The sequence below is a fragment of the Gambusia affinis genome, linkage group LG15, assembly GCF_019740435.1.
Source record: "Gambusia affinis linkage group LG15, SWU_Gaff_1.0, whole genome shotgun sequence".
Lineage (NCBI taxonomy): Eukaryota > Metazoa > Chordata > Actinopteri > Cyprinodontiformes > Poeciliidae > Gambusia > Gambusia affinis.
This window is the reverse complement of record NC_057882.1, coordinates 21,458,353-21,471,695: the sequence shown is the minus strand read 5'-3', so window position 1 is coordinate 21,471,695 and position 13,343 is coordinate 21,458,353. Positions and strand designations below refer to the sequence as shown.

The following is a 13,343-nucleotide window of genomic DNA, read 5'->3' as shown; positions in this document are numbered from 1 at the left end:
TCCTTTAGCTAATCTATCATCAGTATCATCTTGGGGAAACAACTATCTAAATTATAATAATCATAATATAATTCAGTATATAAATAGTGTTTACGAACGAGTTAAACGTTCAGAAAGCTTTGATGGTAAGAGCCAGTAAAACGACAAGTTCCCATACCGGGAGTCGAACCCGGGCCGCCTGGGTGAAAACCAGGAATCCTAACCGCTAGACCATATGGGACCAGGCTGAGTGACAGACATCGTCAACAGGAAAATATTCGTATCATCCGAGTTCCGATTAAATTTCTTTAATTTGGGGATTAAATGTAGTACTTTCAATGCGAGAGGTCATTAATAGATCGCAAGTTTTCGCTTTTTAAAATTTTGTTTCGGTCCGGGCTTCTTTGTCAGTCTTATCCAGACTCTTCATGTGGAGGGATTTATAATAGGTATTCATTCAAGAAGATTTTGCTATTGTGTATAAAACTTAAATTCACGTTGAAATGATGGAATACGTTCATTACACAGAAGGCAATGTCAAGACTGTTTAAAAACAGGAAGAACAAAGGAAGCAGTTTTTCCACATGCAGGCGCTGTTTGACTAAAATTAAAGCTAAATCATCTTACTCACGCAGCTCACTTCCTCATTGCTTTTGTATACATTACATTTCCATTTGTAGTCAATATGACATTCAGAAATGTATAGGTTCTACGATTCAAATAATTCTGGCAACCCAGAATAAAAACCACTGCAGCCATGCTGCACTAATTTGTTAATGGAATCCACTTTTGATTTAATCTTAGTATGAATCCAGCTGTTCTTTTAAAGCCTCACAGGGCTGTTAGAGAATATTTCTGAAGAAACGTTAGGTTACAAAACAACTTCCAAGGCTTTCAACATTTCACAGTGCACTAATCAATCCATCATCTAAGAATAAAAAGAAGACCATGGTACAACTTTCTGGGACATGGCAGTCCACCTAAACTGGCAAGCAAGAAAAGGATGATATTAATCTGACAAGCAAGCACCAACAGCCTTAGAGAAGACACAACTCAAGTTTGTTAAGAAACTATTAGACATGCACAGTGGAGGGAAAGTCAATAAAATCCCCATTTGCCTAAGCCAACCATGTAGAAGACAGCTCAAGCAAGGGAAAAATATTTTACATTTTTTTAAGTATTCATTTGCATCATTTACTTCTATGTCATAAAGTATTTTTAAATTTAATTAATTTCCAAAATAATGGAAATCTACATACCAGATGTAGAGGAACTATATGGGAATGAAATAGATGCTTTCCTAAATAAAACCAACGGTCCCAACATGCCAAGTAAATATAATCACTAATCTCCAGAAATTTCACCAGAAATAAAAAAGAGCTGCCATGATGGGAACAAAATTTGCAAAGGATGAATAAACAATTGTACTGGTGCATGAACTCTGTGCAATCTCACACATAAGCACACACCCCCACCACCACCACACACACACCTACACATAGACCTCTGTGTTGAGCCAGAGTATCATTTACATAAAGAGGAAGTTAGAATCTTTGTGAGTTTGTTGGGGGTGCAATAGTAGCGTACATATTGTCAATAAGAGAAGTATACAGGTGTCTGGATTTAAATAAACGTTCCTGAATGTGAAAGAGCAGCATTGTCCCCCCGGCTTCAGAGTCCATCAAGCTACTACGGTTTTGTAATGGAGTCCTGCAAAGTGGTGGAAAATATCTACCTGCTGGTCATCATCACGCTCATTAGCGTTCTTCAGAATGGTGAGATAAAGACAATAGTTTGTAAGGAATTTTAAAAACTGTTTTCTAAATTGTACAACAGTTTTATGTTTGTATTTTCAGTGTTTTTTGCTCAAAAGGTTGAGAGGGAATGCAAGAACCGCAACATGAGCACGTCTGCTTTTGAGCGAGTGTCTTGTGCAAAGTGAGTGCCCTTTTCTCAACTCTTAATTTCTCTGTTAACATAAAGTAGGAATGAAACCAGAAATACAATAATATTACTTTGTGTAATGTCAAGTTTAAATTTTATTTAAATTACTCCAAATATTACCCATCACTGGGAGGCTGTTCCTAGATTTCTAAACTAAATGATGTAAAAAAAAAAAAAAAATGCCAGTAAATAGCCAGTAATTTACAAGCCACTTTTATTACTTTGCTTTTTATGTAAATGAATAATACTTTTGTTTAAAAAGTACTCATGCAATATGCTTAGTTTATAACTTGTATTGGATTTGGTTCAAAAAACCTAATTTGCATTTTCACTTGGGTGAAAATATCCAATACATGATAATATCTTAGTTACAGTGACGTGCGGTCAGGGGAGGCAGGTGAGGCAGTGCCTCACCAGCCATCATGGAAAGAAAGAAAATATATAATCATAAAGTAATTTAAATTGTTATATTCATCCGGTGGTTTGTACTAAAAAATATTTATTTTTCATGTAGCTTCACCAATTTCGATTTTTATTTGTTCAAAATCGCTGAATTTTCTTATTTTCCCATTCAAATGCTTGGAAGCGATGCCGGTGAGGCAGCAGCGAGCTCTGCCTCACCTTGGATTGCGCAACCCCTGGCTCTGCGCTGGCTGTTAAGCGGAGAGAGCATGTTGCTGTACGGCGTCAATAAAATGGTTTAAACTAATTTAATATGTGAACTTATTTCCAACAATTTAGCTTATGTATATAATGTACAGTGCTTTTTGTCACCAACTGTGTTTGTGTAACGTGTTTCGTGTAATGAGCGATTATAAACGGCAGAGAACAGGTTCGAGGTGAGGCAGGCAGTTCTCTTGCCTCATGGCAGGGGGCGCTCAAGATTCCAGACGTTCGTCTTGTTCACTCCTCAACTGCCGAGTAAGTGACAGCGAGCTAGGCTAAACGATTCGGGAAGCAAGTCAAGTGCAGCGATAGATTATAATAGAGATAGTGATTTTTTGTTTTGTTTTTTAAGGAAATGTGTGTTTTGTGAGCTACAGTTTGTATGTGTAAGGATGCAGAAGTGAAACATAACCTGTAAACTGCTGTCAATCTATGCATCTATTTGCAAATCTGATTCTGATGACGTCAGTGCCTCACCAGCTATGAACCTCACCGCACGTCACTGCTTAGTTAAAAAGAAGTCCATAACGCTAACAAAACTTGAGCTAGATGAAAATCCTGTTTAGGAGATGATTTTTTTAAAAATGTTCTCTCTTTTTTTATCTACTGTTTGAGAGTGAGTTACACCACAGACTTTTCTCCGGTTACTCCATTAGTCCACAAGCAGCAACACTCTTCCTGTTGTAACAGAAAATGTTCAAGTCATATCCTCTCTTTTGTCTGCTAGGCAAGATAAAAAAAAAAAAAAAAAAAGCTTTTGTAAGATATCTGGCTTAAAAGAATTTGCTTAAATTTTCTTGTCACTCAACTGACTTTCAAACATTTTTTTTGTAAATATACAGTGATTGGGTTAACGCTGAATGTTATTTTGTTGTATCTATAGCAATTATTTCATGTATTATTGTATTATGATGAAACATTGGTGAAACTTTTACTCATCTGTTTGTTAGTTAAGCCCCTCACTGGCAAGAAAATACCCCCAAGCCACACCATGATGCTGTCACTACCATGCTTGACAACAGGAATTGTACAATTAGATGTGAAACCTTCATCTTAACTACTCTGAAAATGTCCTTGTCATTGTGACAGCTCAGCTCAGCAAAGTTTTCTCCAGAAAATTCTTTGGTTTGTCTTAGTATGCAGCTGGGATTTTACAATCAAACTTGAGAGTTGGAACAGGGGCTTCTGTCATGGTGAGCACTCTCTCCAAGACAGTTTAATGAATCTTTAAGCGCATAAAAAAATAAATCAAATTATTAAGATGTCTTAATAGTGATAGAATAATACTGTCTGTATTGTAATGGTCTTTAAGATTAGAACCTTTACTGGATCATGCATCAGCTAGCTGACTTAGCACAAAATGCCTTAAAGAGTTGTTGCTGCCATGTCAACCTTCCAAACTGCTCATGTCTTCTAGGGTTGGGGTTCAGTTCTACTCTGCATTTCCAAAATCAGCAGCAAACATGCAACAGTTCCTAGTCTTTATGCACTACAAATCTGGAACAAACTACCAGAAAACTGCAGAAGTGCTGAAACACTGAGTTCCTTTAAATCAAGGCTAAAGATCCATTTGATTAGAATTGCCCTTTGATAAAACAAACACAAACACAAATAGAACATCAACCTGTCATTGTTTTCTCTTACGTTGCCACTGCAGTCATGGTGTTTTGCTTTTTTGATATTTTTATTTTCCTTCCAATTATGTAAGACACTTTGAATCACTTTGCTGCTGAAAAAATTGTGCTATACATATAAAAGGGCCGTGCCTCACCTTACCTCGCCTTACCTTGCTCTACCCAAGAAAAATTTCTTAAATTTTTCTCTACCCAAGAAAAATTAAAGCTTATCTAATTGATCTGGTCTTATGACTAACATGAGGGTTCTAGAATAGTTTCTTCCTGAACTGTTAAAAATCATTGCTGTTAAAAGTTGAGTTTGTGTTAGGAAATGAATCTGTTTAAATGTAATACAGAATCCTTCCAAGCAGAAGAATGTCAAATATTTTGAAATTAATCATACATATGATCAGTCAAAAGTTCATAGACAACTTTGCACTAAACTGATTGAGAAGGCGTGTCTAGCTGTTTGATAGGTGGGGCATGTTTTACAAACCTTTGATTCACATATCAATGTTTTGTTTTATTGCTTTGCTGTCATGATTCATTAAAGTTTAAACTCATGACTCAATCTGAACATAAATATGAAACTACACTCTTTCCCTTTAGGATTGACCACATCAAATATTAGGACAGCAAAATCTAATTTAACTAGCATGCTTTTCTCTGCTGACCAACAGTGTACTTTCAGTTTTTCTTATGTGCAGCTTTAGACTCTATGACAATTATGTTTCCTAGTTACTACAGCTGAGCATTTAAAAAGCTTTACCGCACAGCCATTAACTCATTTTTATTGCTTCAACTTTCTGCAACCCTTTAGCGATTTCTTCAGCCCATCATTGCAAATAATTTCCTCTTAGTTTATTACAGCTGTTGCCGATTATGTATTCTCTGATGGTTGTAACTTGTCCAGTCTTAACATATTTCATTGTTTGTCTTGTCTTGGGCACAGTAGGTAGAGAGATTTTTGTATTTCTATCGTTTTGTTTTTCTAACAATTGTATTTCCGATTAACAAATACAATTTGCTTATTCGTAGCCGGAACTGTATGGACGCCTACCCCACTTTTCTGGCAGTGATGTGGTGTGCAGGAGTTTGTCTCAGTCAAGGTAATGATTAAACTTAGTCAATAGGCATGCTTTTGTTCTTCATTTTTACAGCCATGGGGGTCTGACTCATTTGAGAGGAGTTCTGTTAACAAGGAATACTTTTTACGTTCACTGGAATCATGTTATTCAACATTTCCAGCTGCAGCGAAACAGAGTGTACTCCTTTTTAGTATGTGACACTTACACAGACCTGTAAAACAACATGGACTATAGTCAAACATATCATTTGACAATCTTTTTTGGAAAAATGAATTGAAAAAAAATCTCAATATCTGGTTGCATACTTAATATATGTTGCAGTGTTTACACACAAATTAGCAGATCAAATGATTGGCAATAGTCTTAGTGGCACAAACAAGAGGTAGCTGTTCGAGACAATAGCCACTTTTTAAATTAGTTTTTTTTAAGCATAATTATAAGTGGGAAAGGACGAGCTTTAAGGGTTCACAACATTTATGTATTGATTCATACAAAGCTTTATGAAATGTTGAACTCTACTCAAATGATACTAGAATTTTAATTTCCACTACAGCATCATGCTGAAATTAAATTTGAGAAATTATGCATGTGGCTTGAAGTTTTTAATATTTGTGGCCCCCATCTGTTACCCCATACAAATATTTCTGGAAGCAACACTGCAAATATGGTAATATCTTAATGTTATAGTTAAGAGCAGGGGTGTCAAAGTCAAATGGACGGAGGGCCAAATAAAAAATTTAGCTACAAGCCGAGGGCCGGACTGATCGAATGTTCATTGAGATTTTTTTAAATAACGCACTTGGTCTAGTGCAGCGGACCGGCCCAAGCCTTCGTAAATTTCCTGCGGACCGGGAATGCGTGCGTTGTGAGGATCGAACGGGGATGCGTGGGGGAGATGCGTGCGTTGTGAGGATCGAAGGGGGGGGGGGGGGGATGCGTGCGTTGTGAGGATCGAACGGGGAATGCGGGCGGGGAGATGCGTGCGTTGTGAGGATCGAAGGGGGGGGGGGGGGGGGGATGCGTGCGTTGTGAGGATCGAATGGGGGGGGGGGTGCATCTCGCATTTTTTCAGACGGGGTGCCGGCTTGCTGCGGGCCGGTTCTAATAATAAATCAAGATCATCCCAGGGGCCGTAGAAAATCTTCTCGCGGGCCGGATGTGACATATGTGACTCTGACATATGTGGTTAAGAGCTTCTAAAATACGGATTTAAAACAAATTCAAGTATGTTTCAGACTTAATAGATTTACTGAGCTCTGAAATTGTACAGTTGTCATTACATCTATGCTATAGCATGTAATGTAAGTGTAAAAAAAGTTTGTATGATTTAAAAATCTGACTTCTTTGCCCTACCGCTTCCTCAAGCCCCTGCAGCCTTCGCCGGGATCATCTACCTTCTTGTGAGACAGAAGTACTTCATTGGATATCTGGGACAGAGCTCTCAAAGGTAAGCTAGTTTATCCAGTGAGTTATCTATTATGTATGTAGAAATATTTTTTGACTAGTTATTTTATTGCACAGCACTCCTGGATACCTGTTTGGAAAACGCATCATCTCCTTCCTGTCCCTGATGTGTGTTGTGGGCGTCTTCAACTACCTGCTGTGGCGCTATTATGGCAGCGACTACAAGGAATATGTAGAAACCATCACAAACGCTGCATCTACTCTCCTGCTTCTCCCATAGTTCAGCATGTCACATATAAGGAGGAACATAAGTGCTGAGCATATCAGTGTTTTTAGCAGTGAATCTCTCTTATTGCTAATGGGGCTATTGACATGTAACACAGATAATTCACACATACACATAGTACATAAAGTAAGTCTATAATTTCAGCTAGTTGCAATAAAGCATAATGGCACAAAAATTTGCTTAAAAGAAGGCATAGACAGCTAAGAACACTGCAGAAATCTGTCAGCACTTAAAAAGCAACACTGCTCCCTATCAGCAACAAATAACTGGTTTAATCCCTATTAAAACCTATAAAAAAAGATTACTTCCAGCATGCAAGAAGTGGGGATCAAGAATTGCAACCTCATTGTTCCAGAACCTACTGAACGAATTAATTACAGATGTGTTTCTAAACTGCTGAATGTTCCAGTAAACAAAGATTACTGGAACAACCTTGGGGTGGAAAGAATTTTACCATAAACTAGCCACAACTAAGTACTCGTCACAAGATTTTCAGCAGAATAGATAAAATAATCTGGAAAGTTGTCCAAGAATCAATGACCACCAAACGTGGCACTAGCTGGTCCTGTTGGTCCATGAGAACAGAGAGCAATTTGGTGGAGAAATTTTACTCCACATCACTAAAACAGAACTGTAAGGTTTGATGGCGGGAACATATATAAATCAAATTAAAGTGGATTTTAGCTAATGGTCTCAGAAAACAAAGGAAACAGTTAACTGAATGGGCTAAACTAGAATTAAGCTGAACAGGCAGAAATGGAGATTAGGGTTTAAATTCCTCCTAACCAATGTAAGGTACTAGTTTCTTTAAAGGGATAAAGTGTCAAGTGGATTTTTAGTTCTTGATTTATTTCTCAAAGTAGTTTTAATAATCCTTCCATATTGTTCCACTTTAAATTGTAGACCAAGTTGTCATGTTGATTTCTAAGTAATACTACTTGGGCTATTACTAACATCTGTGAAGTTCATGTCAATAGCTTCATTACTTAAGTTCAATGCTTTTTTCATATCCCACATTCAAGCTAAAAGTCACAGAATTTAAAGTCTTTAATCACATGTAAAATGTTTATAAAAATATTCTACAAATTTAAGAAAAATAAACCCAAGTGAAACAAAAATATTACAAACATGTTCAATCACTGTACAGCACATACAACTGCAGAACCCACTTGGAGAATGAAATAAGATATATATAAATATATGTTTTTTTTTGTTATTATTTACATATATAATATGACTATATGCTCAAAGGCATCCCGCATTTTCTTTCCTGGTGCTTTTCCACCCACTGAACAGCAGATGAATCCCAAGCCAGTAGTTCAAATATCAAACTCCTGACAAAGCAGCAGAGTTCAACTGATCGGCTTCTCGTTCACTGATGAGAACACTCCTCTTCAGTTTTCTGGAAAACTTAGCAGATACAATCCTTATGGTCTCCCTCGTGTGTTTCTTATCAGTCTCAGCTGTAAAAAAATAAATAAAGCACAAGGTTAAATAAAAAAACCCTTATGTGTAAAGTTTATGATTAGGAGTGCATAAGAACAGTTGACTTGCCTGAAATGATCTTTTGCTGTGTCCCAACCAGTGAGGGAAGTCAAATAGGGCATCAGAGTAATACTTAAGGGTGAAGGAGGCATCCTTCCATGTTGGATTATATTTCATTAGGTTCTCAGCAATGAGGCCTTCAGCAGCCAAACTCTGTAAGATTTCACTCAAGTCAATCTGAAATGGAAGAAGAGCCACATTGAGTTATCAAAAAATAATTTGCAGCTGCAGTAAATTAAGAAAAAACACAGAACAAATAAAAACAGTTGAGTTTACCTCCACCCTGTAGCTCTCTCCCGCCACAGAGGAGATGGTCCAGTCCAGGCCTTTCTCCATCTGCCACTTCATCATCGGATTCCCACCATTGACAGACAACACGTACTCCTGCAGAACTACAAACAATGGAAAACATTTTAAACAGGGACAAGTAGGAGTTTGTAGTTAGACACAGAAAAAAAATGTCCAAGTGACCTCAATTCTGTGCTCACTTTATGTCAATTACTCCACCCAGCTGCAAGCTGCCCAACATGAGTCATTTAAACCGGTGCATGCAACCAAATGAAAAACACTGAAACTAGCCCAGCTGCAGAATAAAAGGGAGATTTACCTCTGGGCTTTATGGACCTCTTCTTGCTGGTTTCTATCATGTTTTGATCGCAGAGAGAAACCAACACATAGATCCTCTTGGACAGCAGACTTTTCCTCATGCTGGTATACTCCCACAGATTATGCATTTTAAGCTTCCTATAAGAGAGGGGGGGAAACAAGATTCAATGAATCTCATTTGTGCAGATTTATTGAATACTTTATTCTGTGCAATGGGTGTGTCTGTTACTCACCTTCCTAGTGAGTTCTGGAAAACTAAATCAAAATCCCCGAAGTGAAACTTATCGATGAAAACCAGGTTCTCTTCTCCACACTGGACCTGGTAAGCCGAGCCCACGGCCTTCACGGTGAAACCCTCCGGTGGGTTTTTCAGAAACTGACCCAGTTCTGTCACAGTGGTCCCGTTGGGTAGTGTGTTTATCGTCATGGTGTCCCGCTGCCTGTCTCTAAGCGTCTCTGTCAGGTACCGCTACAACTGTTTACAGAATAACTGAGTCAGCTGCAACACGAAGAACTCTTATATAGTTGCTCTCAGGCGTGCCGCGACCAAGCATGACGCAACTTCCGGATTCTGCCTACCAAAATAAAAACTCAGCCTGGATCTGGTCACGGTCATATTAGGCTTTTTGCACGTCAGCTTCCGTGTTTGGGGAAAAGCGGCTCGGTTTTTTCCGGTCTATTAAAAATGTCATTTTACAGTAGGTATTTGCATGGTTTGCCAAAGCTAACAATTAACGATGTACATCGTATTTGTAAGGCGGAATCCAAACCACCATCAAGCAAACTGGAAAAAGGCTTTAAGATGTACCTATCGTCATACTTTCATGGACATGAAGGTGAGTCTTACTTAAAAGATCTTTAAACTTTGTGGCTAACATTAGCTTTAGCTTATGCTAATAGGCAATATTCTCGGACATTTTACTTATGGAATTGTGCTATTTGAATATCTAAACATTCTTATTCTTTCTAACGGAAAATGTTCTGACGTTATTTTGTATTTATTTTTGAGTGCATTGTGTGTTTGTTGTCCTTCATGTCAAACAGAGACCAAGTAACGGGGAGATTACGTTCAGGCTTTTTGCTTCCAAAGCATGAGGAAGCACGAGAAGCCCCATAACTTAAAAGTAGGGCCGCATTGTTAATTTTTTAGAGATCAAGTTCAGCTGAATGTTCAGGTAAATGTGTCTTATCTTATTATCAAATTCAATGTACCTCAAAATCTTAATAATTTTGAATTTGTGGCAGGATAAAGCCTTGTATTCTATGAAAATCCTAAATATTGAAACACTTTCAACATATATAATACAACAACATGAACATTATTTCAAATTATTTTATTATTTCAGTTCTATACCTTCAAAAGTGTATTAAACAGAGTGGTTGATTCAGTTAAAAGCACAGAACTTCCAATAACTACTTTACTAACATGCACCATGTGTGATCATACTTTTAATTACTTTTTAATAGTTTTTTTCCACTTCTTTCTTCATTATGCAGTTCCCAGAAACAAATGCAAATTCTTAACAAAGATGAACAAGTAGCGTAAAATTTCTCCTACATGAACACTAATATTTCCCTTATCCTTCATGTGAACAATCTGTTCCATGAAATGTGACTGTGCTGTTGCAAGGCTTTGATTCATGATTTGCTTACTCAGTTTGAATAGCTTCATGACTTTAGCAATGCTGTCACTATTAAAAAAAACCCCTTCTACACTGAAAAAAAAATAATGGATGAACATAAAAAAGTCATGGAAAGGATTTCCACCTGATTACTTTGCTTTATTTCAGCACCATGTAATTCTGTTACTCCTATTTACCGGTAAACTAAATGTGTTAGGTCAACTTAATTTATTAATGTTATTCCTATGTAAAGCAATTGTGTTTGCTCAACTTCTGTTATTATGGTTATTCTATGGTTGATTCTAAATCAAACGTGTTGGCTCAACTTAATATATTATGGTTATTCTAATTTAAATAAAATGAGTTGGCTCAACTTATGTCATTATGGTTATTCTAATTTAAAGCAAATGTGTTGGCTCAATTTAATTTATTAATGTTGATTCTACTCATTTACTATAGTTGGATCCAATGTAATTTAAAAGAGCCAGCCCAACTAATTTGCAAAGCTTTGTACCAAATAATTTACTTGACTAAGATTAATGGCAATTTAGTTGAAACCAACTTTTTGTTTTCCTTTTTTTTCTCCAAAGAGTTTTTATGGCTTGTATTTTTTTTGAGACAGTAGGCAGACAGGAGGAGGACATGCACCACAGATCGCCGGGACCGGGAGTCGAACCAGCGACGTCCACGTCGAGGACTAGGGCCTCCAAGCGTGGGGCGTGCTAACAATACAATTGTTTGACAAACCACCTGTTTGTTTTAGATCCTGTCCTTGTGCACACACTTCAGAATTTTTCATTACTAATTCACATGCATGATTTGCTCACATAAATGGTACCAATCTGTCAACGAGGGATTGGTTTCAGTGATAATGAAACCAATTTCTAAATAACTTGAAACTGACAAAATAATTATTCTAATTAGCATCATACTTACACTAATTGTAGGCATAATTTAAAACTTATATTCTCTACAATCTGTCCCATGAAACATGATCTAAAGGGAACTGCCACACTGTTGAATCTACCTTACCTGTTAGCTCTGCAGCCCAACCTTGTGTAAACAACCCAGATGAATTATTGCCCTTCCACTTCGTCTAACACAACAGACTGTTCACGATATCTACACAAAAGAAAAGGAAAATCTATGTTGGTTTGATCAACACATGTTGAGATCACAAGTTAATCAGCAGCAGTCACATCACCCAGACATTTTAGCTTGATGGAAACAGAAAGAAAATAAACAAACTAACTTGTTATGATTTTGCACTTAAATGTTTTACAGGATGAAAAAAAAGACATGTTTTGGTTGTTTTTTGGAAATAGGACCATGTACCGGTAGTAGGAACAACCAATTCAATTTAAATCCCTTGGTTTATCTAGCATTAAATGTCATCTTATGCCACTTTGTGAGATAAACAGATCCGATTATATTCAAAAGTATATAAACTAATCATCCATCATCTATACTAGCTTGTCCATGCAGAGGACCTGGTGCTTGTCACCACTGGGTGAATGGTGTGGTACACCCTGCACAGGTTGTCTGTCCTGAACAAACACTCATACTTAAGGGCTCAGTAGAAAGAAAGCAATGACTATCATTCCCTATTAATTTCCCATGAAACTTATGCGATGAAGTAAAAACCAGACCCTTGTACTACACTTCATTTCCAGAGGGTCTGGGCTCTGCTACTGAGAAATAATTGCTTCCTGGAGTTGTAGACAGTATGGAAGTTTTCAATTTTAAGCAATCGCTAAGGTCTATCTATGACGTATGCAATTTGACAGTTCAACGCTGTGAAGGTTTCTGCAAATTGCCTGCGCTGTAAACAATTGTCCTTCATTGAAGATAGAAGTGCCGATTCGAAATAGGCGTTTGTTAATGTTAATCTATTATTTGGAAGCGTGACCACCACGGACTGAATGGTTCAACTTCTGTCAAATTCCACCCTGGTAATCCGTGTAAATGGGAGAAAGCCCAGATTGTCTGTGAACTGAGATTTTAATCTCCCTTCACAGTGGAATAGCACAGGAAGGTAATGGAAAGCCTGCTCATTTCCAAAAATAGACCTAGTTCTGTTTATTAATTATCAAGCATTTTGCTCTGAAACTAAGCCAGTGCTGCCAGAATTTTTTATTCAGTTGCCTTAATCTTTGTAGATCTTAATTTTTGTTCAGAAATAAATAAATATGTTGAGCTTTTATAAAAAAAATTTGTTCATGTTTGTTTTAAACATCTGTAAATAAAATGTTGTACAGTCATAATACAGTCATAGTCATAATTGCACAATTTTGTGTGTTTTATGTTTTGATGTGAAACCTCGCTAGGTTTTATTTCCAATCTTGTTCTTGACACCTTTCTAGCAAAATGAAAGGGTTTCACTTTTGAATACCTATTGGCTTTAAGAACACTATACTTTTCCAGCCTCATTTTATTGTCTGTTTATTTGTTACCTATGCTGCGTGTTATGCCATGCCTTTGTACACACACCTGTCATTTTTTATAGGATACTTCACCTGATTTATGCAAATATGTGCAACTCAAAACAATATTTTTCATCTAATATTCTGTTTGCTCCTCTAGTGAA

At 37.1% G+C, this 13,343-nt stretch overlaps 2 protein-coding genes and 1 non-coding gene across 3 annotated transcripts; 1 reads left to right on the top strand and 2 right to left on the bottom strand.

Moving 5' to 3' along the window:
* Window positions 1–148: 148 nt before the first annotated feature.
* trnae-uuc lies at window positions 149–220 on the bottom strand. Its single transcript has one exon. It is a non-coding gene; the product is annotated as a tRNA-Glu (tRNA).
* Window positions 221–1,532: 1,312 nt separating this feature from the next.
* LOC122844526 (arachidonate 5-lipoxygenase-activating protein) lies at window positions 1,533–8,112 on the top strand. The gene is made up of 5 exons (XM_044140097.1): window positions 1,533–1,754; window positions 1,836–1,917; window positions 5,244–5,314; window positions 6,659–6,740; window positions 6,815–8,112. The coding sequence occupies exons 1-5, from the start codon at window positions 1,682–1,684 to the stop codon at window positions 6,975–6,977; spliced, it is 471 nt and encodes a 156-aa protein (XP_043996032.1). The 5' UTR covers window positions 1,533–1,681; the 3' UTR covers window positions 6,978–8,112.
* LOC122844525 (mesenteric estrogen-dependent adipogenesis protein-like) lies at window positions 8,016–9,723 on the bottom strand. Its single transcript, XM_044140096.1, has 5 exons — window positions 9,368–9,723; window positions 9,136–9,272; window positions 8,805–8,920; window positions 8,538–8,705; window positions 8,016–8,446 (listed from the first exon to the last, which is right to left on the bottom strand). Exons 1-5 carry the CDS (start codon window positions 9,559–9,561, stop codon window positions 8,411–8,413), a joined length of 651 nt encoding a protein of 216 aa, XP_043996031.1. The 5' UTR covers window positions 9,562–9,723; the 3' UTR covers window positions 8,016–8,410.
* Window positions 9,724–13,343: the final 3,620 nt, after the last annotated feature.